The following is a 26,093-nucleotide window of genomic DNA, read 5'->3' as shown; positions in this document are numbered from 1 at the left end:
GGCCGCCGCCCGCCCAATAGGAACGCCGCAGGCTTCATCCGCAATTTCTGAGCTTATCTTTTCCACCCTAGCCTGATTTGCCCAATCCGACGACCACCATTCTTATACGTCCTTGTATCCCCAGCTTGTGCTGTTCTAAGATGACTATTGAACTTGTGTACTAGTCACTTTGTTAGCGCCGCGTGACTTTACTCCGTACTTTATGGGGGAATTTTTCCTTGGTACCAGTCAATCAAGGGTTAATTTGTCTAGTTAAAAGTTCTGCCACTGAATGCTTTGTCCGAGATCAAGGGCCCCTGTCGTGGACTCAATATGAGCTCACTGTCTGAGACAATGCTTCCTCCGGGTACTGTGCACCTGGTTGGCAAACAGTTCGACAAGATTATTCTGGTTCCGAGGCCTTCAGCAGACCCGGATGACCCATTGAATTGGTCCAAGAGACGCAAATTGTTAAATATCAGCTTGATCTTGTTCTATGTGTTCACGACTGGTATTGGTGGGACCTCAGTTTACTCGGTATTTACTCCAATTTCGGACGAAACAGGCATGAGCATAGCTCAACTCAACACGGGCACCGGATTCCTGTTTCTTATGGCGGGATGGACGAATATCATTTGGCAGCCTCTGGCGCTAACATTCGGTCGACGGCCGATCATATTGTTAAGCTTGCTCGGTTGTGTCGCTGTGTCTGAATGGACAGCTTGGATCAGTCAATATTCTTCATGGGCCGCCGCGAGATGTCTGTATGGCCTTGTCTGCGCTCCTGTCGAAGTCTTGCCGCAGATTTGTATCCCAGATGTTTTCTTCGCCCACGAACGGGGCACCTACATTGGATGGTATATGCTTGTTCTGTGTGGCAGCAATTTTATTGCCCCGCTCATTGCAGGGTTTATGAACGACGCTTATGGATGGCACTGGGTGCAGCACTGGTCAGCTTTGGTTCTGGCGCTGAATTTTGTGCTTGCATTCTTTTTCTACGAGGAATCGATGTACATGCGAGAAAGCGTGGAGGCTGAGAATGAGGGTGATACCTCTGACACCCGCGACCTATCATCTTCTTCGCCTTCCACAGGCGTGATACCCGAACCCGTCGCGAGACAAAAGAAGACCTTCTGGCAAAAAATGAAATTATGGTCTTATAGCCATAATTCTGTGTCACAAGTAGTCCGAATGGGTTATCGGCCTATTTTTATTTTCTTCCTCTTCCCTAATATCATGTGGGCTGGCTTTATGTACGGATTTGCATTAGCTTGGTATGTCCCCCTTTACTCTACGATAGTCTCTAATTCGCCTACTAACGGTGAAGCAGGTACAACGTCTACAACGCTACTACTTCGTCTATCCTTTCGGCATCACCTTATAACTTCTCCCCTGCTATCGTTGGTCTCTCATATGTTGCGCCGTTGATTGGTGCCGGTATCGCCGGTATAGTCTCGGGGCCTGTTGCCGATTGGTTGACACTAAAATTGGCATCACGCTCCAAGGGTCTCCGTGAGCCTGAGCAACGGCTTTGGGGACTAATAGTTTATTGCATTTTAATGCCTGCGGGTCTTTTGATCTGGGGCGTGGGTGCCTATCACCAAATTCCTTGGCCAGTTGTTCTTCTCGGGGGAGGTCTCTGTGGTTACTGCAATGTCACTGGCGGCAGCTACGCGCTTGCTTATGCTGTTGATTGTTTCAAGGAGCTTTCCGGGGAAACTATTGTTTCGGTGATATTATGCCGAAATACAATCAGCTTTGCTTTTAGTTATGCTATTACCCCCTGGATTGACGCCCAAGGGCTGCAAAGGACATTCATTGCCGTTGCCGTCCTATCATGGGGTTTCGGCATGAGCTTTCTGCTCATGGAATGGAAGGGCAAACAGCTGCGAGCGATGTCGGCGGACAGATATTGGAAATATGTTGAGACACAGGTTGTGAGACACACTTGAATCGGGAACTTGGAGTTTTCATCTGGTGAACGTGAAGTGTGTGTATTCATGGTCATTTCCGGAAAATGACAATGTTCGGTATATATGCGATATCGCGGGCAGAAATAAGAAGTCTGGATACTATTTCCCACCATTTTCAATTTCCGTGACTGCGGACAGATAATTGAAAGTGTTCATACTGGTGGGTATATATGGTCATTTACAAGGGGGGAAATATTTGATATATATGCGTTATAGCGGGTAGAAATAATATATTTTAGATGCTACTTCAAACATCTCTTACTATGACCTAGGATTCCATGAAACTAACACTAAGAGCATCTCTCATCGCCGCCGTTTCCACCATTCAACAATACCCACCACAGTCCTCCCCGACTTCATCGACCTCACCATTTTCTTCATCCGAATTCTACACCGCATCCTCAACCCAGAGACCCTATTTTTCCAACCCCGCGTCTTTGCCTTCAGGGAAGTATGTCCACTACCGGAATTTTCAGCACCAACACCAACATCAACATTTTCAACTTCTTCAATGTGTCTTTCCGAGCTCGAATTTGAATCGAAGCGACTGACTGGTGTAATGCTCTCCTCTCTATGTAGATTGGGGATCAATTCTTGGACGCTGTAAACGTGAGTGTCGTTGAATTCCGTAGTATCGTCATCCTCATCGTCATCCTCGTCATCATCGTCACCAGGAGACATCCCTTGTCTGTTGTTATTACTTCTCGCAGCTTCAGCTTCAGCTTCTTCGATCCGGGTGGCTTCTGCCATCGCGTGAGCCATGCTTCGGAGTTCGATGGGTTGGGGGACAAGACGGATTGAAAGTGGCATGTTTTTGCTCTTGTAGTTTTGGAGATGATTGAAGATTTGTTTTGGGAATGTAGATAGTTCTCAGTCTGGTATGGACGATGACCTGGTCTTATATCTATTTCATATCTTAGACTTCATTGTTTAGTAGATAGTGGGACTACAGACATGCTTACAGCTAGTCTTTCATCTTTGTTATGGGTATGTTCACAAGATGTACAGTTACTCTGATTGATCCCTGCCTGGTAGGAGTTAGGGCAGTCTAGGTCAGCTGATTTTGAAATTGTGCCACCATCTGCAAGAATGGCTTTGTCACATCTTCCTGACCAATACCTTGTCCCTGAATAGACATAGTATCTAACAGAGATCCGTATTGATTTGTCTGATAATGAAATGGAACTCCCTCTTTATATCCATGCAACGGCTTGCTTACATCAAATCTCAGCCACAAAGTATTCCTTCCACTTTGAAAAGCCCACCTTCGCATACCAATCCACCTTATTCGTAGAATCAATAAAAACCGCTTCCACACCCCTCCGTCGCATATCTTCAATAGCATGACACAGCATCGCAAGACCTACACCACGGCCACGATGCGCTTCGTCCACGCCCACACACCCGATAACACCCGTCTTGAGCAGATGCTTCCCACCTCCTGCCAGTGGCGGAAACGCCCAGTTTCGAGCTACATAGTCGTCTTCTGGAGATAGCATTAGCGTCCATCCGATTTGGGATCCGTGGTTCTCGTCAAATGCCGCCATGATGCCGAACGGGTGGTCCTCGGGATTGAGCGCAATGTACGTCTCGACCCAGCCCTATTTCGGTTTCTGATATTAGACAATGTTTTCACCCTCTCTCCAAGAATATTATTAGACTTAACTCACCGTGTAATGGGTGAAATTTCTTTTCTGCCCAGATAGACAGTCCGCAAAAGTCTCCGGTGTAATAGCCTTGTAAGTAACTTTAGCCGCTGCTGCTCTTTCGAGGTATCTCTGCGGCGACTTGAAGTTCCTGATATCCTGGTAAAGATCTGCGCTCAGCTTCACATCTAATCTAGCTATGCTCCCACCATTGCTATCAGTCAGTCGATATCCGCGATTGACGAAGAACTGTCGCGTTGCACGCGGCAAGTCAGCCGGTAGTCCGGGCCAGAAACGGGGGAAATAGCTTCGCAGTGGCACATTCTTGATCCCGTGCTGTTCGTAGAGGTATTCTCGTGCGTCGGCTAGGAGTTTACTGCCAATTCCTTTACCCTGCTTTGCGGGGTCGACAGCGAGGGCAGCAATGTGTGCTGATTGTTTCCCGCGCTTGACTGCTTTGTATGCCAAGATGAATCCGACAATGGTGCCTCCATTTTCTCTTTTTTCTTGGGCGATAAAATGCTGTCCATGCGACTGGTCAATCACCTTCGCCAGATCCTCCTTCTGCAGCTTGTAGTCTGGAAGAGCCGCCTTCCACACCTTCGTGATGCCTTCGATCATGGCATCCTTTTCGGACGGATTATAAGCTTTGATCTCGTAATTGTCGTTTGGCTTCAGGTCCGATTTCGATGCAACTGGCAATTTCCCCTTGGAAGTTGCTTTTCCATATATGATATCAACAGCAGATGCGAATGCTTCCACGGTAGGCTCATAGATCGCAATATAAGTTTTGAATAAGTCTACGTCATCGAGAAAATCATATGGATTGCAAGCAGCAATCACGATCAGGTCATGCCGGGTCTTGACCAGCTGCAGGGCCAATTTTCGCTGTTCTTTTGCTTCTTTCGCGTTTCTAGTGGCTAGGATGACTATGTCGGCCTCTTCCTTGATAACCTGCCAGTGCTCGTCTGATAGGAATCCCGTATCTGGATAGAGTATTTCAGTCACGGATGAAGATGTTTTGTCTCCGGTATTTTCTTTCAGTACATCGAGATATGTCCGGTGTTTGGATCCGCTCTCGTCAACAGCTCCTCCGACAGGGACTCTCCCACCCGGAGTAAGTAGGAGCACTTTAGAAGTGCCCGGTGAGATTGGCAGGGTATTCAAATCGTTTCTCACGACTGTGGTAGATTTGGAGTAAACCTTCTTTGCACAATTTTCATGTCTCTCATTCATAGTAGCTAGATTTGTCAGTGACAGATCTGCCGTTGTTGTGCGCAATGCATGCTCCCAGGTGAGGAATTTCTGTTTGAGAGCTTTGACCCGACGAAAGGCCTCATCAATTCTTGACTGCGATAGGTCGCCGAATTTTACTGCTTGCATGACTCTCTCAATGGACTTGACTTGCACGTCATAAGTGTGGCAAATCATCACGCTATCACTGCCTGCTTTCAGGGACATCAGAGAACCCTCGACAGTGCCATACGTTGCACGAATGCCGTCCATCTCCAAGCAGTCAGTGATGATTACTCCATCATATTTCATATCATTCCGCAGAATACCTAGTGCATCCGCAGAAAGCGTTGCCGGCAAACCTTTTAATTCGAGACTACTATTAATCTTCGGCAGAGCGATATGGGCTGTCATCACGGCCTCAATACCATGCGCCACTGCACGCCTGAAAGGAATCAGTTCACATCTTTCAAGCTCGCTCCGCGACTTGGCAATAACTGGAAGTCCATGGTGAGAATCAACAGCCGTATCTCCGTGGCCCGGGAAATGCTTCACCGTAGGCACAACGCCGCTATCCCGAAGCCCACTGGCTGTTGCAAGTGAAATGCGACCGACCAAACTCGGATCATCCCCTGGACTACGGACGCCAATTACGGGATTCAGGGGCTCGGAATTGATATCGCAGTCCGGCGCATAGTTCATGTTAACACCGAAGAAGCTGAGCATCTCCCCCGTAGACTTCCCGACTTCATACGCGTTCTCGATAGACTGCGTGGCGCCAAGGGCCATCTGGCCTGGTTGCTGGGCTGCAATCGGCGGCGTGATTCGCGTGACCAGTCCATTCTCTTGATCAATTCCAATGAACAAAGGGTGCTCGTGGCCCGCGTTCTTGGCTTCCTGTTGTAGGGAGAGAGTCAAAGCCTACACCACTCTTGTCAGTGTCCATACACTTACTTCAATGGGAGTCAGATAGAACGTAGAAAGAAAAAGTACCTGTAGCTGCGCAGCATCCTGGATGTTGCGCTTGAATAAGACAATGGCTCCGAGGCCATACTCTCTGATCAAAGTCTTGATTTCAGAGCTCGGCGTAAGACCATGGAAACCGACGGCAAACAGCTATAATATGGAATGGTCAAAACTGTTGCTGTGCTTTTCTTTCAGACGCAGTGCATACTTGTCCTATCTTTTTGCGCAAGGTGGAGTCTGACAGCGAAGACATTTTTGACTAACTTGGTTCTTCTGGCCGGTTCATTTAGATATGACAGGTCTATCGGATAGCTTCAGTGCACGCCGAGTTTCTATCACGGCAATTCCACTTTATTTCCAAATTTGTGTGGTTCACTTAAATAATGACAAGAGGAAGAGTAAGTTGTTGCATGTCGTAGGTACTAGGTGCCCACATGCTGAGGAGGGGTAGCCCACCTTTTCTTGAGATGCACTGCCCTAAGCCCTAAGTTTACAATGCGAGACAGTTGCAAGAAAAAGAGGAACAATCTTGAACTACCTGTCTTTACCTAAGATTGTATTGATCTGTCCCTAGACTGCATCTATTCAAGGCGAAGGATGAATATAAAAGCAAGAAGTCTTTCCTCAAAAGTATCACTCACGACAAGCTATATTTTACCAGCCTTCTTTAAAAACAAGCATCTGTTCTTAGAATGACAAACAAATCGCCACGGCCAGATCAATCTCCCACCCTGCCAGTAAGAATATCACATAGATAGAGGAAGACTTGGCTAGTATTAGAAAAGCAACTGCAAAGCAAGGCTAGTTGGTAAGAGGTATCATGTAGCACCTATTTTGGACAAGTAATCGTCCATAGCATGCAAAGTTAAGCGGCCATAAAAAAGCTAAGCAATGTCCATTCGCACCGAGAATGATGAGGAGCCAGCGAAATAATAATGATAGATAATAAATAAGGAGGAAATGAGTGAGTTGAGATCATAGAACTTCTTCTTCGTCCGGTTGTTGATAGTGCATACTTTCGACAGGAGGTACATTTACACTCCCGCCGAAATGGCTTCCGCTTCCTCCAAAACTGGCGTTTTTGCCAGCGTCCGTATTTTCAGGGTCACTGCCACTGGATGTTTTCAGTACTTCACTGATATTGTTGGAAAGGTTACTTCCGAGCCTCTTTCGTAGGCCGTTCTCATCGGCTGTAGAGACGCTGGCTCTTGCCTTCTTCAATGGGCTGCCTATATATTCGCTATTCTTCAAGTCTTCAGGAAGACTGCTAGGGTTTTCACTCGCTCCGGCTCCGGCCAAAGCAGATGTATCTGGGGGTGTCGATGATTCATAGCTTTGAGCAGCTGGTGGTGTGGCTCCTGATGCAGGAGTATTTGTGGATGTCGTATCACCCATTTGTTCAGCTGAATGTTGACGTTTCAACTACACATGACAAATTAGCAATTATAACTTTGTCTATTGCGCCCAAGATCAAATGACTTTACTCTCAACGTACCTTGATTTTCCTCACACCTTCCGCCAAATCTTTCTGTCGGCGCAAGTCTTCGGGCGACAAGTTAGAAGTGTCATTGACTTCATCTTCGTCAGCTTTCTCTGCAACAGTGTCATCTTCGTCTTCGTCACTGTCCATATCGCTTTCGCTGCTTTTCTTGGACTTTCCCTGCGTTTTTGCCGTAACAGCGCTTTCGCCTTCGCGGTAATTCATGAACCCAACCGCACCACCTGGCTTGAGTGGTGCGAGTTTTGAGAAATCGGTAGACTTTCTCTTGACAGATGTATCCTCGGCTGTCTTTGGTTTCAGTATGCCCATTTTTTGTAATTGCCCTGATTGAATGTTAGTCTCGCCAATGATTAAACGTGCAATATATTTAGAAAAAAGCAAAAACTCACGTTCACCACGGTACATAAATGTAAACACGGCATATGGCTTGTCGGTAGGATCAATGCCGGTCACGGTCTGGGTGCTGATTGTCTTTGGATCGAGCGTCTTGGGTTTCGCAAAGCTGGTGGTATGATCAACATCCGCACCCCCATTTCCGTCTTGACCTCCCACTTCATCATCGTCATCATGGGCATCGAATTGCGGTGAGTATTCACCTCTCTTAATCTCTCCAGAGGCTAACACCCTGAACAGCGCGACCTTAATCTGACCGGCAGATTCGGGGATTGGGTCGTCATCTGAATCCGACGAGAAATCATCGTCTGACAAGTTTTGTAGAGGGGTTTTTGCATTATCCCCGTATCGCATAATGCCCTTCTCTCGTTTGGTGGAGGACGACGTGGCGTCCATTTCCATATCGCCACTCTCTTGTGCCTCTCTTTGTAACCTTCGTTTCTCCATCTTCTGTCTCCTTCGTTCAATCTTGGCTGCTGCGTCTTTGCCTTCCAGGTCCAACCCATTCAACCATCTTTCAAGCCCAACCTCGCGGAACAGGAACTCGCGTTCCGCAAGCCCACCACCTTCGGAGTCAGGAACACTGACCCATCGCGAATTGACCCATGTCTCTTCGCCTCGGCGCAACAATGTCGCTACCTCCTCTTTCTGTCGACCATCAAAATAGATATATGCGGCAACTGTTTCGTTTTGAGAACCTGTCAACGGGTGGTAGGGGCTTATCCAATGCGCTTGTCCGTTGTCGTCGATATCATTTACACCAACAAGCTGGGGTTTAGGGTTCGGGTTTTCTGGCGTCGGTTTCGGTGTTGAATACGGAACGTTCTGTCCGGAATTGAGAAGGGTAATCGAAACAGCGAAGGTCGATGACTCTGCCTTCCCAGACTCTGTGATTTTTGGCGCCGGAACGGGTATGTAGCAAGCGATTCGAGACTGACGAGATTGACGCTGCACGGAGAACTCTGCAATGGGACCTTCTGGTGTGTGAATGCTAACTGCCAGGCCTTTGAAGCAAGGCATGGCGGCGGTTCTGGATAGAGTTCAGACAGAAAAGGAGAGACTGCAATGGGCCGAAAGGTTTTGCTATTTCTCAGATGACGGAGTACTTCGTGGAATATTCCAAGATTGAAAGGACCCAGGGAGATGTTTTCGGGGGGTATGAGGGGCGAGACGAGGAGAAATACTATTCTGCTCAACTAAGTGACCTCACTGTTTTAAAGTCTCCTGTTAGAAAACTGAGAGACGCCGGTTGGATATCGGGAGTTACATACAAATGCCCAAATTTCAATGTAGAGCACTCACTAATCCGCGGTCACGGATATCAAGACCATATCATGCAACCCAGTGAAGTCACTGGCTTTGGTCATGCCTCCATTTAGGCGGGGTGGCTGGATAGCCGTTGACGAGGGAGGAGAATCAGAGAGATCACAGTTGGCTCGTTGCGTGCGAGAACTAAGGAGCCGTATGAGTGAAAATAGAGGGCCAACTCAGTGGGAACAAAGCGGAGACTCGTTTAAAGCATGTGTTGTTGAATGTTTATAGTTAAGCTTGTTGCTTCTCCAGCGTTGTGGATCGCAAAGGCGGTCACTGCTTTTGGAAAGTGTGCGGCAGGGCAATTTGAGCGAATCAGCATCAAGCATTCTCCATTATAATTTCTGCTGGGCTAGATAAAATCCAGAAGACTCTGATCGTGTACTAGAAATTCATAAAATACAAGTGCATTCCTCCGATATGAAATGCCGATTCACATCTCACATTACATCAGATAACCCGTCCATCCCTCATGAAACTGACATTGTCGTAGTCTCACCAGTAGCATGTCCCAGCAACTATGGTTTTAGCACATCCAGCGTCTCCCTTCATATTCTTATTCGCTCATAGAGCTTAGTTTTCCCTATGATCAGATTTTTGCCATTATAGTATGCCTCTAGGACACGAACATGGTATGGGTACAGTACAGAAAAGACCATGACCTTTCGAAGAGTTGTATCAGCAGGCTGTTCACCGTGTAACTATCGAAAGCAACTTACTGGGGCTATCACATGAGGACGAAGACGCTTCGTATGCAAACGGCCAATCATAACCTGTATGATACTCAAGATCTCACCCCGAGCTAATTTGTCGTCGTGTCCGTCAACTTCGTTATACATCATCCATTTCATATGAGGCAATTGACTTTTTCGTGGTGTTGAATATATCCTGAATACCCCCCAGTCATGGTGAATACGTTCGCCCGAGTTGCCAGATTTGAAATTTCCATATCTGATTTCGCACAAGTTGCCAAAATTGAAATCTCCCCATCTAGGAAACGGTAAGTAGAAACACAACAAAATAAACGGGGACTCACACTTTCTAGACCTGATTCCTGGGGGATTATTCAAGTACTCATCATAAGTTGGGCTCGGGGTTTGATATAAGAAGGTTTGAAGAATGCATTGTAAATCGTGAAACGAATCGAAGCCGGAGTCAATACTTAAAGCTGGGTATTGTGGTTCATCTGATGGTTTATGTGTTGAGATAAGTTCTTCCTTATATGGAGTAAAGAAGACGGGTTGCTCTGATTTTCGATCGAGAGACATAAAACGTTGCTCGATGCCAGCATCTATCGCCTGAGATGCCTCGATCAGATCAGTGTCCAGCGAGTAGATTGTCTGCGAGATATGGTAAAGCGCAGAGCGGTACTGCTCGCGAATTTCGATTGTCTGTTCTTGGTCCGCCAACGTGGCTAATACTTAACATTGATCTTACTTCGCGTTCTACGATCACTATGGAGCAATATCTGATGCTCCGTGTTCTACGAAAATTGAACCGGCCGACCTTTTTTGATCCAGCAAAATTCGGTTTAGAAGTATGGAGCCAGGAAGCAGCCGATATGGGCTTCCTGAATATATCAATTTCGGTTCGGAAGCCTGATACGGAAGCCTGATACCTACACTGGCTGTCTGGGGCACTGAGGTCCTAGCAGCACAATGCTGTACCAGAAGGGATGGTCTGTTTCTCAAGTATAAATATTAATGTAATTCAAGAATACGAGGGGTTCAGGTATGGTCTTTTTTCATCCTGATGCCTGGATAGGCAGCCGTTGTCAATAGGCTTCCGACTGTAGCAAGTGGTTTAAAAGCCATTTCGCCCATGTCATCTTTCCGATACTACTACATATTCCGGTAGTAAGCTTCTCTTCTTCATCACATCGGTACTTAGGTGATTCTTTGTGTCTTTCAAATATGGCTCATACCAGCTCCGAAATGGGCCTTTTTTCCAAATTACCACCAGAGCTTCGCGACATGATCTACCTTCGGCCTTCTGGACGCTTTCGACACAAGACAGACCTTACCATTCTACAAGATAATAAAGCACTTTGTGCAGAGATTGTCGGCTACTTAAGCGCGTACTGGAGGAAGACTCAAAATTGTCATCTTGAATAAGTATTTCAGGGTGTGTTATCCCGGATTTTATCTACCTAAGTGCGGAAGCAACAAACCCTCCGCCCAGTGGGATATACTATAACTCGAAGAGGCGACAGCCAGAGGCTTGCAGCAGCTACCATTACACCTCATGACACTGGAGGTGGAAATCCGATCTCCAGACCGCCACGATCCCGGGCAGTTGGCATGCCTATGGGAAAGGCTCCAAAGCTTTATCCGATTTCTGCAGCACTTTAAATGACTAATCAAACACCTAGTGATACATTTGCACGACCACGAATCTGACAAGCCGTGGTCATGGCTGCATGGACGAACGAAGCGAGATCTTAATTTCAGCATTCCCAATCCAAGCGTGGGACGATGTCGTCCTCGAATGATTTCGTCTGATAGATATAGTCCTACTCCCATTCCTCCTGCTCGAGAATGCCCCAAGCATCGAGATTAGGGCTGCTGACGAGATATTGCAAACTCAATGTCCTCTAAAGAATAACTTCACATACGGCCAATGGTTCGAGGATATCACCAAGCTAACCTTGTCAGATCTATCGGTCATGACAGAAAGACAAGTCATCGTTGACATATTTGACTACTATATTCAATGCCGACTTGACTCGTTTTCAGGCAAGACGGCAGCCAGAATTCGCCTTGACCGATTTGCTATGGAACTACGAAAAGAAGCTGCTGCTTGCCACCGAGCGATGTCCCGTGGAGCTAGAACTCATGGGCGGTAATGTCTTTAACGCTTCGTTAACAAGACATTGCCTAGCTCGATTACAGCAACTTGTGTTGTTCGGCAGAATTACCGCGCTGTCTGATAACCAAGACCAGGTCGCTGAGAAATGTAAGAAATGGATTAGGCAGCCTATAAAATTCATCTCTACAAACAGCCTTCACCTTTTATTCTTCAGAACTTTTGGACCGTTAGCTTCACCTCAACGGGGCCGCTCCTGGAAAGATCATGCATGCATTTGTCGGCGCCTAAAATATCGTAACTACATTATTGGGATGAGAATCTCGAGTGTGCTCCCGCAAATAAATGCTGACCGAGATCTGTTGGAATTTGACGTATTGGTGGCCTCCTGGTCTTACCATGTTTTTCTTTGGAATGTCGTTACAAGGCTATCTGGCACGCCCCTAACGACCGAATCATCCGAATCAAAGGATTTCAATATCCATTTAGAGTGTCCCCACAAATATACTATTACATTGAATACTTTTATAGATGGGTTTTTAGTAGCCTTCAAGATGAAATTATACAAAACTAGCTGTTAGCACTTCGTTCTTCTCTTTTTGGTAGCGGAAGAGGTAGCCTACCGCCGTAAAATGAATAATAGGATACTCAAATTCAACCTTGGAACGAGTTAAATTTTGCGATGATATATGATAGAAATAAAACTTAGACTATCACCACAAAAAGACAAGGTATCCGCATGGAAGCTCGGCCACATTACAAAGGACATACATATATCCTATGATAGCATCATATGCATCAGCAGGGTTGATCATTTAAGCCAGTGTAATGCTTTCCTGGCTTTTTTCTTTTCATCATCAACAACAACTCATTCATTTAGCCGAGCTTTTCACAATAGCCTCATCGGTGGCAATGTGGTCAAAGTGATACAGGGGTTTGAGAGTCACATTGCGGCGGAAGATGTAACGCTTGATCCAGTATGGGAGAGCAGTGCCCACCTGGTAACGCATGTGGCGACGAGTTGGAACGGCAAAGATGTAATCCAACTCTTCGAGAGTGCGCTGCTTGGTCTCGGGCATCCACAGGAATATCATCACTAGAGCAGTGACGTTGAGTCCAGCGTAGAAACCGAAAGCTCCGGCTGGAGTCATCGCCTTAAGCATGCGGGGAAAAGTGATGGATAAAACGGCCGCCCATCCCAGACAGGTGGCTACAGCCCACGACATGCCGACCTCACGATGTGAAAGCGGGAAGACTTCCGCTGAATATGTGAATGGCACTGGGCCTTCGCCGGGGGAGTAGAAAGCGGCGAACAGGTACACGAACAGAGCGACGCAGGCCAATTGTTTGGTAGTGCCGTCCGGAAGCAGGAAGCACAGACCGGCTGTAAGAAGGGTCCATGTCATATTGGGGAAGGTGAAAAGAAGCAGTGCACGTCGTCCGTAGGTATCAATGGTGAAAATGGCGGGGAATGCAAACACGAAATTAACCAGGCCGAAACCCCAGGAAGCCCAGTTGGCACCTTCAGCCGTGGCACCGGCGTTGGTAAAAATGGTAGATGAGTAAAAGCTGACAATATTGATACCGCACATCTGTTGGGCAACCATGACCACGAACGAGGCTAAAGTTGCCCGGCGGACACGAGGAATGGTGAACAGTTCAATGGCACGAGTAATGTAGTTGCTAGTGCCAATAATCTCATTCTCGACCTGAATTTGAGCATGGATGTAGTAGAGATCACGGGCAGCTTGAATTTCCGCATTGCGAAGACGCAGAAGAGATTGATATGCGTTGCGCATCTGACCTTTCCTAATATACCAGCGAGGAGACTCGGGGCAAAAGTATACACCAAAAAGCAGGGGAACAGCGGGGATGAAAGCTGATCCTAGCTGCAGTCGCCACGAGATATCCCCTGTGTTCATCACTGCCAAGTTTGCACTGCAGCCAAGGAAAATTCCAAAAGCAGTCCACAATTGCCAGCACATGACAAGACCACCTCGAATAGTCGCTGGAGCATTCTCTGCGCAGAAGATAGGGATTGTTGAAGCTTTCAAGCCCATGCCGATTCCCAGAAGGATACGAGTGATGAAAAGTTGAGGCCAAGTCTGAGCTACAGCACCACCAATGGGAGAGAGGACACAAAAGACGGCGGAAACAAAGATAGTTCCGCGTCGGGCAATGAGACGGTTCAATGGATCCGAACACCAACAGCCGATTACTGCTGCGCCAATATATGGAGCACTGAAATTGCAGTCAGATCAAGCAATCCTTTCAGGAAAAAGCGGATGAGAACTCACGAGTTAACAACACCGATAAGCCACTCGTTACGAGAGGCGTTCGGTCCCGATTCTGGAATACCAAGGGCAACTGGAAACGACAAATTTGCTCCATTGGAACCTTCCTGGTCCCAACCTCTGTAAAGAAAAGTTAGAACGTGCTCTATGAGCGTAAAGCTCAGCAAGCCATGGAAGCTACTTACTGAACAGCAGCTCCAATAGAACACAGAATGATAGTGAAATAAAGAGCAATTGGCTGCTTCCACTTGTGAAGCACTTCATTTCGAATGGCCTCAGCCTCCAGCTCGGTCAAGCCTTCAACAGTATCAAAATTGGCTGGGTCACGGGCGACAAGAGCACCCTTTTCGAGTACCGGAAGAATATCAGTTAATTCATGTGTTTGAGCAAACTCACTCACATCGCGGAGGACTTCCTGTGGGGTGAGGTCTGCTAGAGGGTTCTTGATTCTATTCAATCATTAGCTGGAACCATTACTAATAAGGAATAATGACAACCGTACCTTGCAGAGGCGTTGTTGTTCAGGTTTACTCGTTCAATGTGACCATGCTCGGCATCGGATCCGGATGAGCTGCAGGTCAATGTTAGCAGTGGGTTGCAGACAGGTAATGCCATTTGAAGACAGACCTATCCATAATCTTTTCCACGTTCACACCCTTCACGTCAACATTGACTGGAGACACTGTCTCCACAGTAGGGCTGACCCCATCTCGAGGTCCAACGTCCGCCATGGTGGAGCTAACGTGGACAGTGCTGTTAGATGTTGATTTAACAAGCCTTCTCGGTATTCTGAGGCATAAGCACAGCTGTCTTCCGCCAATTGACTTGTCTTGCTTTCCCAGAAAATCAGAAGTGACGAGAAGAAACTTTTCACTCTGGGGTAGGTAGGGAGAGAGGGGCGCTTATATATAGCCCATTGCTTCAATGAAACCCCATATCAGGATCACAAAGGAATTTATTTTTATTTTTAAAAAAAAGTGCCCCGTAGTGAGCCATGACCCACCCATTGGGCATACTGACATCGCAGTATGAAGCAATAACTTCTGACTGGAGAATTGGTAGAGTAAATAAAATACCACAAAGGCCATGGACATGAGCCTGATGATTGGTCAGTTTATCCTCCATGGGATTCATGAAAGCGAACTCTGCACGCTAGAAAAATGCGGCCACGGCCATGGGGGAAATGAACAGCGTGTCTGCGGAGTCATTTCGGCGAGATTCTCCAATCAATCCCTGAAGCGATTGCCCCAAGCCATGCCGACCCCGGACAGGTCTAACTTGATTCAACGCTAACGTATCCAGGTGGTATGGAGTACTCCGCGCGGAGATGTATCCCTGTTCCCTAGGCTTGACACGGTTAGCCGATGATGTTGCAGCCGACTACGCTTCTATATTCCGGCACTGGACAGTCACTGACTTCTCACCATCACTTCGTACTCCGTAAAGAAGTACGGCACCGTTGCCACGTCCAGCAAGGATGGCAGCAAGCCAGCAGCGCCGGTGAATGGCAGCCGGGGCGCAATGGAATATGCAAAGCAGTCGTCCGCTTTGACGGTACTGAGCAAGGAGCACGGATTAGCCGTTGTCTCTCTGTGCAGGTGGTATTGACACGGCTTGAAGGCCCACCTGCGATGGTAAGAGACGACGAGAATAACGAATAGCGAACCTTTGAACTCGGAGTGCGTATGGGGAGGAAGCTGGAGAGATGAGAAGGCGCGGTCGAGGATGCCACTTAGGGTTAGGCTGCGAGCATTGGATCGCGTGGCGCTGTAAATTACCGTATTATCACTGTATATACCCATGGTACGTATACTTTTTGCGCCTTATCCTCCATGCTTCTACGGTTATATCCTGATAATCTTCATATTCCCGATGACCTACAATATTATTAATATTGAAACTACCCACTTTTCATCGCTGACAATGCCAACGAGCAAGGCTTTGAAGATACTTACGTGCGTACAGTACAAGCCGGTATTGTGCCCGTATCAAAAAACGACACCGAGCTTAATTGTAATTTGTATAGCCCTAGCTTTACAAGCAGGATGACCGATAGAAGAATAAGTGATCCTTCTGAAAGTAAAAAAAAAAAATGTACCTCACGTGGGACTTAGGGCAGTATCATAGGCACTAACGATACTACCGTCAAAACGCTACACAGATAAATACAGAGCACGCACTCCATACGGCATAAGGTAAGGTTCAATCTTACGACGCCATCAAGCCACTGCAGCCATACAATAACGAATCACTGAGCGGTATGACGGTGGTGGCAATTTTATGAATATGGTGCTGTCTTCTAAACGCGGAATTAGTAGCATATCATTGGCAGGATGCGCAAATATAAAGAATAAAGGATACTACCTACTATATACTCCGCACTTAGGCTGGAAGACTTGAAATAAAGGATCTACTTCTAGTGGCGTCTAGCGTTATTGCAATAGATCAATAAAGTAATAAAAAAAAGTAAAAAGCAAATTTCAACTGCACAGATTCTGCCAACTTATGAATATGGGTGACTCATGTGTATGATGACTACAACGAAACATGTCAGTTAAGTTAAATATAATTAGATACTTACCGGAAAGGGGTAGTCGTGGGATATACGGAGCGAGATTGCGGAGACCCCACGATCCATCCTGCCCACGGGGTGATATGGCGGTACGTGACAATACACGCCGAACTAGAGGCTCGGAATATGTATCACCGGCGTTCTCCGTCTATTTTCACCGTATGCAGTAAGTGCTCTCGAGCCACGCGCGTTCTACTAATACGCTAAGGAGCCAGCGTTCCTTGACTTGCTAACTATGTTTCGTCGAACACGTACGTGCCCAAAGGCCGGCTAATTCTTTGTCCGGTTGGATTACCCTCGTTCGTAGCTTTAGTAACCGTCTCGTGCATCTCTATATTGTCTATCAATCCGTTATATTGTGAATGCTAAAAGGTGAGAAAAAAAAAAGGTCTGTACTATATACATGTGTGATAAATAACATATTTCAAATGCGTAGGTATAAGTAGCGTACTTAAGCAATAGGATTCAGGAACGGCGCTGCCATGAGTTGGTTCAGGACAGCCACATCGTCCACATTTTCAATGTCCAAGACCATCTTCTCAATCTGATCCCGTCTCTCCTCTTCAACGAGACCCTGTGTCAGTCGTCGCCATTTCTCCAGAATCTCTTCGTTAGTCAATCCCGGCGCCACACTCTTCGGGGCCTTCAAGGTCTCGCTCAGAACCGTGCCGTCATTGAGAGTAATAGTAACGCGCTGCGTATAACGTTCGTCACCAAGGTCAAGCGCATGGTAACATTTGGTCTTTCCAATCAGCTCCCAAACAACGTCGCGGTCGAGCTGGTCATGTCGGAATTGGCTGGGAAGCACTTGCCCGTCAACAAGCTGTGTAGCTGCAGTGTATGCAGCGCTCATCTGGGCCCCGGTCGCCGCCACTGGTCGCTTCACATCAAATCCGCCGTGGTGGAATGCGACCTCGGTCATATCTAGCTTGATGCTGGCAATTGCTTTGAGATCCGACAGTTTCTCGGGGTATTTGTCCTGCAGTGCGCGAACACAATCAACCGTGCAATGAGTACCGGCCATGGAAGAATGGTATTTGACTCGAATGAGGCGTGATTGCCAGGTCTCGCCGAGTTCTTTGCTGACCTCCTCTGGCAGATATGAGGGTTCTTTGCCGGAGCCCTGACCAAACATAGCGAGGTATCCTCCGAATTTCTCTTCGTAGACATTCTTGATTCCGGTGTAGCCGTTTTGTGCCAGAAGAGCACCAAGGAGACCACTTCGTGCGGCAAAGCCGTGCTGCATGCGCTTTACTTCGCTGCCGAACTGGGCAGACATTAATCCACCTGCCTGAGTACAGGCGATACCGAGTGCATCCTCAATCGAGCTGGCAGGAAGCTGTAGTAGTTTGCTAACCGAGGCGGCTGAGGCTGACGGGCCAAATACTGCTCCCGAATGCCATCCTCGAGTGAGCATGTGAGCGCCATGCAGGCCAAGTCCGACTCTGGGACCTGTTTCGTATCCGGCAATGACGGAGACAAGGAAAGTCTTGCCATCAGTCTTGGTCGACTGTCCGACTTCACGATGGCTTATAGCTGAGAAAAGAGCTGGGATAATAATAGAGTTGGAATGTAAGGGGGCGGACAAGTGCCAATCATCAAGCTCGAATGATTGAACCGATGTGCTGTTGAGCAGCGCAGCAGACAGAGGGCTAACTTTCTACAAAATCTTTAGTTTTGCCTGTGAGTTCTCAAAACGTGATGTGCCAACCAACCTTGTCGCTGTAACCCCATACTATGCTGGTTCCCGTTGGCTCCATCTCAAAAAAGGTCTTTGCTGCCTTTTCCGTCCATGGCAGATGAGAGCCTACAATACCGCATGCAAGACCGTCCAAGATGAGGTACTTGGCTCGAACGCGTACATCTTCAGGGACATCGTCCAAGGTGAAAGTCTCCAGCCACTGGCAAAGCTGCTTGGTTACGCCTGGTGTTTCGCCGTTCTTTTCGTGTGTAGAAGCCATTTTTCTTGTGGAATTTGAATTCGATATGTCGATATGATTCTAGCCTATTTAAATAGCTATATTGTCAAGCCGTTTGCAGGATTGATATTTATATCCAGTGCATCCATGGATGCTTTCCGTTACCGGCCCGGCGGCTGCGTCAGAGGCAGAGCAGGAACCGGCGTTAAGGACACGGCTTTAAGGGGGATTGAGGGCTTAAGCAAAACCCGTTTTGGGGCTTGCATATCAAGCTTTTTTATGCAAAACTAAATATTTGACAAATTTCCTAATATATACAAGACTCCCGGGATCTGTTTATGCAGGCGGTTGCTCAATGCGGCTCACGAGTTCAGGGCCGCTAGTGGCATGGGTGCCTTAAGGCATCAGCGTCCGCGAAAAGCCGACATCCCTTGCACGGCCCGAACTTGATCTACGGCCTCATTATTTCGCCTCCAGTCTCTGGATAATCACCGGCGATATGTCGCTGCAACGCTCATCGGCGCCGTTAGTATGGATTGACTGTGAGGTATGAGCACGTTGCTTTCCTGTGCCAGTGCACTCTCGTACTGACTAAATGCCTCAGATGACAGGTCTCGATCCCGACACCGACCACATCCTCCAAATCTGCTGTTTTGTAACAGACGCGCAACTGCAGCTCCTCGACCTGAATGGCTTCGAGGTCGTCATCCACCAGCCCAAAGCTACGCTAGATGCCATGGGACAATGGTGCATTGACACGCACGGTAAATCTGGTCTCACCCAAGCCGTGCTCGCCTCCACCACCGACGCCGCCACCGCCGCGACAGACCTCCTAGCCTACATCAAAAAATATGTACCGAATCCGCGCACAGCACTGCTCGCGGGGAACAGTATTCATGCAGACCGCGCCTTTTTGGCCAAGGAACCGTATTCCCCCGTCCTCGAGTGGCTCCATTACCGTCTGCTCGATGTCAGCACCCTTAAAGAGGCTGCCAGACGCTGGGGTAGCGATGAGTTGCTGCGCGATGCACCGCCGAAGCGCGAGGTCCATCTAGCCAAGGACGATATTCTCGAGAGCATTGAAGAGATGAAGTATTACCGCTCACGGCTCTTCAACGGAAGCTGAGGCGCTAGAACACCAGCACATAGAGAATTGCCCGAGTGATTTACTCGAAGTCGGTCGTTTAAAGTAACCCAGTGGCTCACTGCAACTGCTTTAACAGGCCACAACGTTATAGAAGCGTGCCGTCAGGCTGCAAGGCACCAAGGCACCAAGGCACCAAGGCATCTAGGCATCTAGGCCGCACGGTATGCCGATGGATAACCCAAAGTTACTGGACCCCGGGGTCTTGGCTAGGAACATTGTTTGTCGGGCCCATAACCAAGCAACAAGCAAATGGCAGTAATTGATTGTTTCACGTAGCATACGTACCATATATCGAATAGAAAGAAATATATCTGTCCATGGATGTTAACAGGCGTAGCACGTGCAGTAACGAACGTGGCGGCGGGGAAGGAGCTCGGCCAGCAAGCATGGTCTCAGCATGACGCGAGCCCCTCACTAAAGCTGCTTGTCTTTGCCATCCCCGCCGTCCGCCTTTCTCACTCGCTGAACAGTCGGTGAGAGACGATATTTTCTTGACAATTGTTAGGATATCATAACAAAAAAATACCCTTTGCTGCTTTCTGCTCCCTTTTTTCCCCGCCTCTGCCGCCAATTGCAGACCAACATGTCGGTTCAGACCGTGTCGTTGACCCCCTTTCAGGACCAGAAGCCTGGCACGTATGTGGCCTCGTTTCTGACAGCTGTTGTTCGTTCACATTCATTGACTGACAAAATTCTCGCACAGTTCTGGTCTTCGTAAAAAGGTCGTTGTCTTCCAGCAGCCCAACTACACCGAGTCCTTCGTCACCAGCATCCTGCTCTCCATTCCCGAAGGCGTCGAAGGTGCCTTCCTCGTCATCGGCGGTGACGGTCGCTACCACAACCCAGAAGTCGTTCAGACAATTGCCAAGATCAGCGCTGCCTATGGTGTGAAGAAGCTCCTGGTAGGACAGAATGGCATTCTGAGCACCCCGGCTGCCAGCCACCTGATTCGCAAGAGGAAAGCTACGGGCGGTATCTTGCTCACCGCTAGTCACAACCCTGGAGGTAAGATTATTGCACCTGTCGTACATGAGGGCTGGATAGGTATTGACTTCTATGGCTAGGACCCACCGAGGATTTCGGTATCAAATACAACCTCGCCAATGGCGCTCCGGCTCCTGAATCTGTCACCAACAAGATCTATGAGACCTCAAAATCTCTGACCTCGTACAAGATTTCCCAGTTGCCAGATGTCGATCTTACCAAGATTGGCACTCAGAGCTATGGACCACTCGAAGTGGAAGTTGTCGACTCGGTCACTGATTACGTGGACTTCTTGAAGGAGATCTTTGATTTCGACCTGATCCGCGGCTTTTTGAATACCCACCAGGACTTCAAAGTGTTGTTCGATGCTATGCATGGTGTTACTGGACCTTATGGTGTCCGCATCTTTCAGAAGGAACTGGGTCTCCCAGCATCGAGTACCCAGAACTGTGAACCAAAGTCAGATTTTGGAGGTGGTCACCCAGACCCGAACCTAGTGTATGCACACGAGTTGGTTGAAGCGGTGGACAAGAATGGCATCCAATTCGGTGCCGCTAGCGACGGCGACGGCGACCGCAACATGATTTACGGTGCCAACACCTTTGTGTCTCCTGGAGACAGTCTGGCCATCATTGCTCACCACGCAAAACTCATCCCTTACTTCCGCGACCAAGGTGTGTACGGGTTGGCTCGCTCGATGCCAACATCCGGCGCTGTGGACCTGGTTGCCAAAGCTCAGGGCCTGCAGTCATACGAAGTGCCTACTGGATGGAAATTCTTCTGTGCACTCTTTGACAACAAGAAGATCTCGATTTGCGGTGAAGAGAGTTTCGGAACTGGCAGCAACCACATTCGAGAGAAGGACGGTGTTTGGGCTGTTGTGGCGTGGTTGAATATCATTGCCGGTGTGGCCAAAGAGAACCCTAGCCAAACGCCAAGCATTGCCTCTATCCAGAACGATTTCTGGAAGACTTATGGCCGTACCTTCTTCACTCGCTACGACTACGAGAAGGTCGACAGCGATGGAGCGAATAAGGTCATTGCCGACTTGACCGAGTTGATCAACAAGAAAGACTCCTTTGTCGGCTCTACAGTTTCTGGCCGCAAGGTCATCGATGCTGGCAACTTCTCGTACACTGATCTTGACGGCAGCGTTAGCAAGAACCAAGGTCTGTACGTCAAATTTGAAGACGGTAGCCGTATTGTGGTTCGTCTCTCGGGGACTGGTAGCAGCGGCGCCACGATCCGACTCTACATTGAGAAGCACGAGCAGGATGCAAGCAAGTACGCTGTGCAGACTCAGGAGTACCTCAAGGACAACATCAAGTCGGCCATTGATCTGCTCAAACTTAAGCATTATATCGGACGTGAGGATCCTGATGTGAAGACCTAAATTCAAGTATAACTCGAAAAAGACTTAATTTGTGTGCAATGGCGAAGAGTGTCAGCAAGGACGTTTTTTCTTAGCGGCTCTTATTTTGATGGTCATTACTATAGCAGCATTCGTTAGATTCATATAAATTGAACACATATATGCATGCATTACTGAACAAAAAGAACAAATTATCAAAACTGAAATAACCTGATATTCCAGATACTGACTCAAGCAACAAACGATTTCACCTGCTGATCCCACCATGGCTGCCACTTCACTACCTTCTCTTCTATGCGAGCCTCCTCAGCCGCAAAGACAACTGCATGGCTCCTCACTGCTTCCTCCAGAGTACACCCAATAAACTCCGTCTGCGCATCGCGCACATCCCGGCCCTTATTCTCCACCGCATCTATAGCCTCGACAAACATGCGTGCTAATCCCCAATCCCCGCCTCCATGCGCTTTCTCTTCCTTGGGATTTTTGGCAGGAGGAATCTCGACGGTCGTAAATTCATTAGTCGCAAATGAGAAGATTTTGATTGTGCGACTGTCGTACTCAATCTCGCCTTCGGTGCCGTAGACGCGTCCGCGTCGCTCGCACTGTTTTTCAGTCGGCGCGATCATGTGTAGACTTGCTGTTTTGGCAATTCGAGGACGACGAGCTTGAGTTTCGTTGCTGTCATCGTCGTCCCATGTTATCGTTACGAATTGGTCGTCGCAGACAGTATTGTCAGATTCCCAGACGCAGCGGCCGTACCAGGAGCGAGAGGCAATTTCGCCATCTGGTGTTGAGTCCTTGTTGTAGTCCTCTGCCAATTTGCCCATTAGGAGTTTCTCGGCTGCGGCGCTGCCGGATGTCTTGAATGTGTCCTCAATATCGGGACAGACAATGTGAAGTGGCCAGTCCACTACACCCTGGTCCAGGTGTCTCTCCTTATAGACGCGGACGGCGCTGTAGATGCATTTCCGTTCAATGGGACAGGAGAGACAGTTCGTTGCGGAACCGGCTTCCTTGGGTTTGCGCCTGTTCAGGAACTGGGTGAGATTGCCTGAAGAGGTGATGGAGCGTGGGTGATGGGGAGGAGTGTCTTTGTGTGAGCCCGGAGGCGGAGACGAGAGCAGCCAGACGAGGAAATCAATATCGTGACAGGACTTTGTTAGCAGAGAGCCAACTCCGGCGTCGGTTTCTCGTCTCCAGTTGCCCCGGACATAACTATGCGAAAAGTGCCAGTGACCAACGGGCTCCGTGTGCTCGACGGAGACGATATCTCCGATGACACGATCTGCCAGAAGTAGCCGACGTAATTTCACATTGTGAGGACTATAACGCAGAACATGGCCGATGCCAAACACCTTTGCAGGGCCAACCTCCTCCTTGCCCTCCGGCACATACGCGCGGTAGATAGCAAGACAGTCCTTCAGCGACGTCGCGAGGGGCTTTTCGCAGAGAACATGCAAATTCAGGGGTGCGATGGCACACATAACCTCCACATGCATTTCGTCTAGAACACACACGAAAACCCCGTCCACGCCATCGGGCACATTTTGTGCGCCCTCGGCGAGTTTCTGTCGTCGCTCTTGCTCCCATTTCAGCCAGGCCTTCCAATCGCGGAACTCCTGGCCCTCGGCGGGCTGACCCTTTGCGCCCCAGATGTAGCGCTCGCCAAACTCCTGGCGGCTAAAGGGCCGTGGCTCTGCGATGGCGTGAATGAGGGCTGAAGTGCCTTCGGTGACGGCTTCGGCATAGCGATTTCCTCGCGATCCGGCGCCGATGACGAGGAACCGGAGCTTCTTGTCTTGCCCTGCAGTGGCTGTTGGTGAGGCGTTGATGGCCATGACGACAGTCTGTTTTCTCTCGCTTCCTCTGTTCAACACAGGATGTCGGTCTTGTGCAAAGTAGGAACATATACAAGAGTGCGTCTCACCGCTATCGATAAGCCGGCGATATGTAAGCCGCGGGGGACGCCCAATGCGGCGGCTGTGGTTGGCTGCTGCAAACTACCACGTAGTATAAAATTCGGCACCTTATCATCATTCTTCATTTCTTCTCCGCTGGCATTCTTGCCTTGGTGAGCACTAGCTACTAGTCTGAGTTTGGATGGCTCTCTACGCGCTATCTACGGATATCCACTCCTCGCCCAGACTCTCATACCGGTTACCCAGCCCGCAAAACGCCCGCTGATACCTCGCGCTCTGTTGTCGACTGTCTGTAGTGCCTCTGCTCCGATCTCCCAGCACGTCTTCCACGGCCCATGCAATGCGCTCCGCCCCAAGACGTGCGCCTTCAAGATTAGGCGCCGCCGGCCCCAGACGCAGAGACGCCAGGCGTCCTGTGACAAACAACGGCACGCCCGTCTTCCACATGAGATCGTCCGTGAGACAGGGCAGTCCATTGATGGTTTCAATCGGATAGTCTCGGTTCATCGACTGCAGCAGCTGCATCTCAGTGACATCCGTCTTCATTCCTGTCGCGCAGCAGATATAATCAATGCAGGGCGGTAAATCTGCAATCGGCGGGTCTGTGATTAATTTCCATGTCTGTGACACCGGATCAAAGTGCTTGCTTGTGATGACGGTGTGCGTGTGTATCGACAGACGCTTGTGAGCGACGTGCTGCTTCAGAATCTTCTGGTACTGTGGTGTGATGCTGCCTCCGTTGCGGGCAGACTGTAACATCTCGAAGCGCTCTATATGAGGGCAAAAATCATAAGCTGCCGAACCAAGACGCTCTATAACCACAGACTTTAACAGTTGGGCGCCTACCTTGATCATCATCGGCGGACCAGAATACAGCTTTATCATAGTTCTTAAACTTCCCGACCCAATTCAGACTGACATCGAAATGTTTGACCTTCAAATCGCCTCGCAGAAGATGCCAGACTCTAGTAACACCTTTCCGAATGGCCATATCCGCAATTTGTGCTGATGATAGACCACCACCAACAACAACCAAATTGGTTACCTGCCGATTTTCAATCTTCCGCGCAAGACTCGGACTGGGAAACTTTACTCCGATCTCTGAGCTATGACAGCAGGCAGCGCCCATGTTTTCCTCCTCTGGCGACAGATCCCAAGGCATCAGCTTGGTAGTCCCAGGACCAATCGCCAATACGACCGCTCTACTATGAAAAGTATTCCCCTGCGAGGTGGATACAGTAAACAACTTGGTGTCATCCTTTGAACCTTTCTCGATCTCACCAAACCGGATATCGCAGACATCCGAATGTCTGATTTCGTGATTCTCTTCATCGAGTCCGTATCGCGCAGCGATTGAGCGGCAGTAATCCGCGAATAGGTTTGTCGAGGGGGTGAAATAATCCTTCCGGTCGCGCTCGTTAATTTCTGCTTCGTGCGGGAACCTAACATGGCACACACTGTGAGGCTTTCTTTCTATACACATTTCGTTCTCGTTATCGTATACTCACCTCGACGGATTCCGTATCTTCTTCCTCTTATGCTTACTCAGTTCCTGTCCCACGCACCCAGAAAGCTCATAAAGCTCTTTCTCGCGGCCCATTTCGCGCGTATACGCCAGCAAGCCATCCCGATCCGCCGGGTCGATATGGAAAAACATAGGACTGCGCAAGTGACCGATCTTTAAGGCCTTGAAGGCACAATTCCAGCGCTCCATCCACCGAGGTCCCGAACCATCCAGCACTAGAGCCGAGTATCTATTCTCATCATTATAGTAGTCTCCTTTCCTGCCGCCACAAGACATGTAGGTGCACGGCGTGAGGGGCGTGCCATGTACCCGGCGCTGTCGAGCTCGCACCAGACTCATTTTCCCCTGGTGTTTCTTGATCCAGTGGTATCGCTGATGCTCTTCGTCGGTGAACATGGCCGACGGCGTTTCTTCGCGTAGTCGAGCGGCGACAGCGAGGCCGCAGGGGCCGGCGCCGATGATGATGATATCGAAGACCTCGTTGTGTGCCGTGGGCATTTTGTACTGCTATGATTGTTGCTATTTGGAGGTGGTTAACGATTAGATATGTCCGG

General features: G+C 48.7%; 9 protein-coding genes across 9 annotated transcripts; 3 read left to right on the top strand and 6 right to left on the bottom strand.

Moving 5' to 3' along the window:
- Positions 1-312: 312 nt before the first annotated feature.
- UA08_01315 (hypothetical protein) lies at positions 313-1,931 on the top strand (the record flags this gene model as incomplete). The annotated part of the gene is made up of 2 exons (XM_020260965.1): positions 313-1,253; positions 1,310-1,931. The coding sequence occupies 2 exons, from the start codon at positions 313-315 to the stop codon at positions 1,929-1,931; spliced, it is 1,563 nt and encodes a 520-aa protein (XP_020123335.1).
- Positions 1,932-2,255: 324 nt separating this feature from the next.
- UA08_01314 (hypothetical protein) lies at positions 2,256-2,762 on the bottom strand (the record flags this gene model as incomplete). Its single annotated transcript, XM_020260964.1, has 1 exon — positions 2,256-2,762. The coding sequence occupies one exon, from the start codon at positions 2,760-2,762 to the stop codon at positions 2,256-2,258; it is 507 nt and encodes a 168-aa protein (XP_020123334.1).
- A 410-nt stretch (positions 2,763-3,172) lies between these two features.
- UA08_01313 (hypothetical protein) lies at positions 3,173-6,050 on the bottom strand (the record flags this gene model as incomplete). Its single annotated transcript, XM_020260963.1, has 4 exons — positions 3,173-3,553; positions 3,623-5,728; positions 5,786-5,947; positions 6,006-6,050. 4 exons carry the CDS (start codon positions 6,048-6,050, stop codon positions 3,173-3,175), a joined length of 2,694 nt encoding a protein of 897 aa, XP_020123337.1.
- A 722-nt stretch (positions 6,051-6,772) lies between these two features.
- Positions 6,773-8,711, bottom strand: UA08_01312 (hypothetical protein; the record flags this gene model as incomplete). Its single annotated transcript, XM_020260962.1, has 3 exons — positions 6,773-7,219; positions 7,293-7,621; positions 7,688-8,711. 3 exons carry the CDS (start codon positions 8,709-8,711, stop codon positions 6,773-6,775), a joined length of 1,800 nt encoding a protein of 599 aa, XP_020123336.1.
- A 3,968-nt stretch (positions 8,712-12,679) lies between these two features.
- Positions 12,680-14,832, bottom strand: UA08_01311 (hypothetical protein; the record flags this gene model as incomplete). The annotated part of the gene is made up of 5 exons (XM_020260961.1): positions 12,680-14,048; positions 14,105-14,221; positions 14,287-14,550; positions 14,604-14,672; positions 14,729-14,832. The coding sequence occupies 5 exons, from the start codon at positions 14,830-14,832 to the stop codon at positions 12,680-12,682; spliced, it is 1,923 nt and encodes a 640-aa protein (XP_020123339.1).
- A 2,292-nt stretch (positions 14,833-17,124) lies between these two features.
- Positions 17,125-18,634, bottom strand: UA08_01310 (hypothetical protein; the record flags this gene model as incomplete). Its single annotated transcript, XM_020260960.1, has 2 exons — positions 17,125-18,333; positions 18,389-18,634. 2 exons carry the CDS (start codon positions 18,632-18,634, stop codon positions 17,125-17,127), a joined length of 1,455 nt encoding a protein of 484 aa, XP_020123338.1.
- Positions 18,635-19,091: 457 nt separating this feature from the next.
- UA08_01309 (hypothetical protein) lies at positions 19,092-19,718 on the top strand (the record flags this gene model as incomplete). The annotated part of the gene is made up of 2 exons (XM_020260959.1): positions 19,092-19,139; positions 19,197-19,718. The coding sequence occupies 2 exons, from the start codon at positions 19,092-19,094 to the stop codon at positions 19,716-19,718; spliced, it is 570 nt and encodes a 189-aa protein (XP_020122865.1).
- Positions 19,719-20,322: 604 nt separating this feature from the next.
- Positions 20,323-22,116, top strand: UA08_01308 (Phosphoglucomutase; the record flags this gene model as incomplete). The annotated part of the gene is made up of 3 exons (XM_020260957.1): positions 20,323-20,375; positions 20,443-20,744; positions 20,804-22,116. 3 exons carry the CDS (start codon positions 20,323-20,325, stop codon positions 22,114-22,116), a joined length of 1,668 nt encoding a protein of 555 aa, XP_020122866.1.
- A 209-nt stretch (positions 22,117-22,325) lies between these two features.
- Positions 22,326-26,037, bottom strand: UA08_01307 (hypothetical protein; the record flags this gene model as incomplete). The annotated part of the gene is made up of 4 exons (XM_020260956.1): positions 22,326-24,095; positions 24,219-24,784; positions 24,861-25,456; positions 25,523-26,037. The coding sequence occupies 4 exons, from the start codon at positions 26,035-26,037 to the stop codon at positions 22,326-22,328; spliced, it is 3,447 nt and encodes a 1,148-aa protein (XP_020122869.1).
- Positions 26,038-26,093: the final 56 nt, after the last annotated feature.

This window comes from Talaromyces atroroseus, assembly GCF_001907595.1.
Source record: "Talaromyces atroroseus strain IBT 11181 chromosome Unknown scaffold_1, whole genome shotgun sequence".
Taxonomy (NCBI): domain Eukaryota; kingdom Fungi; phylum Ascomycota; class Eurotiomycetes; order Eurotiales; family Trichocomaceae; genus Talaromyces; species Talaromyces atroroseus.
Note: the sequence above shows the minus strand (reverse complement) of the source record. Positions and strands in the feature narration are given on the sequence as shown.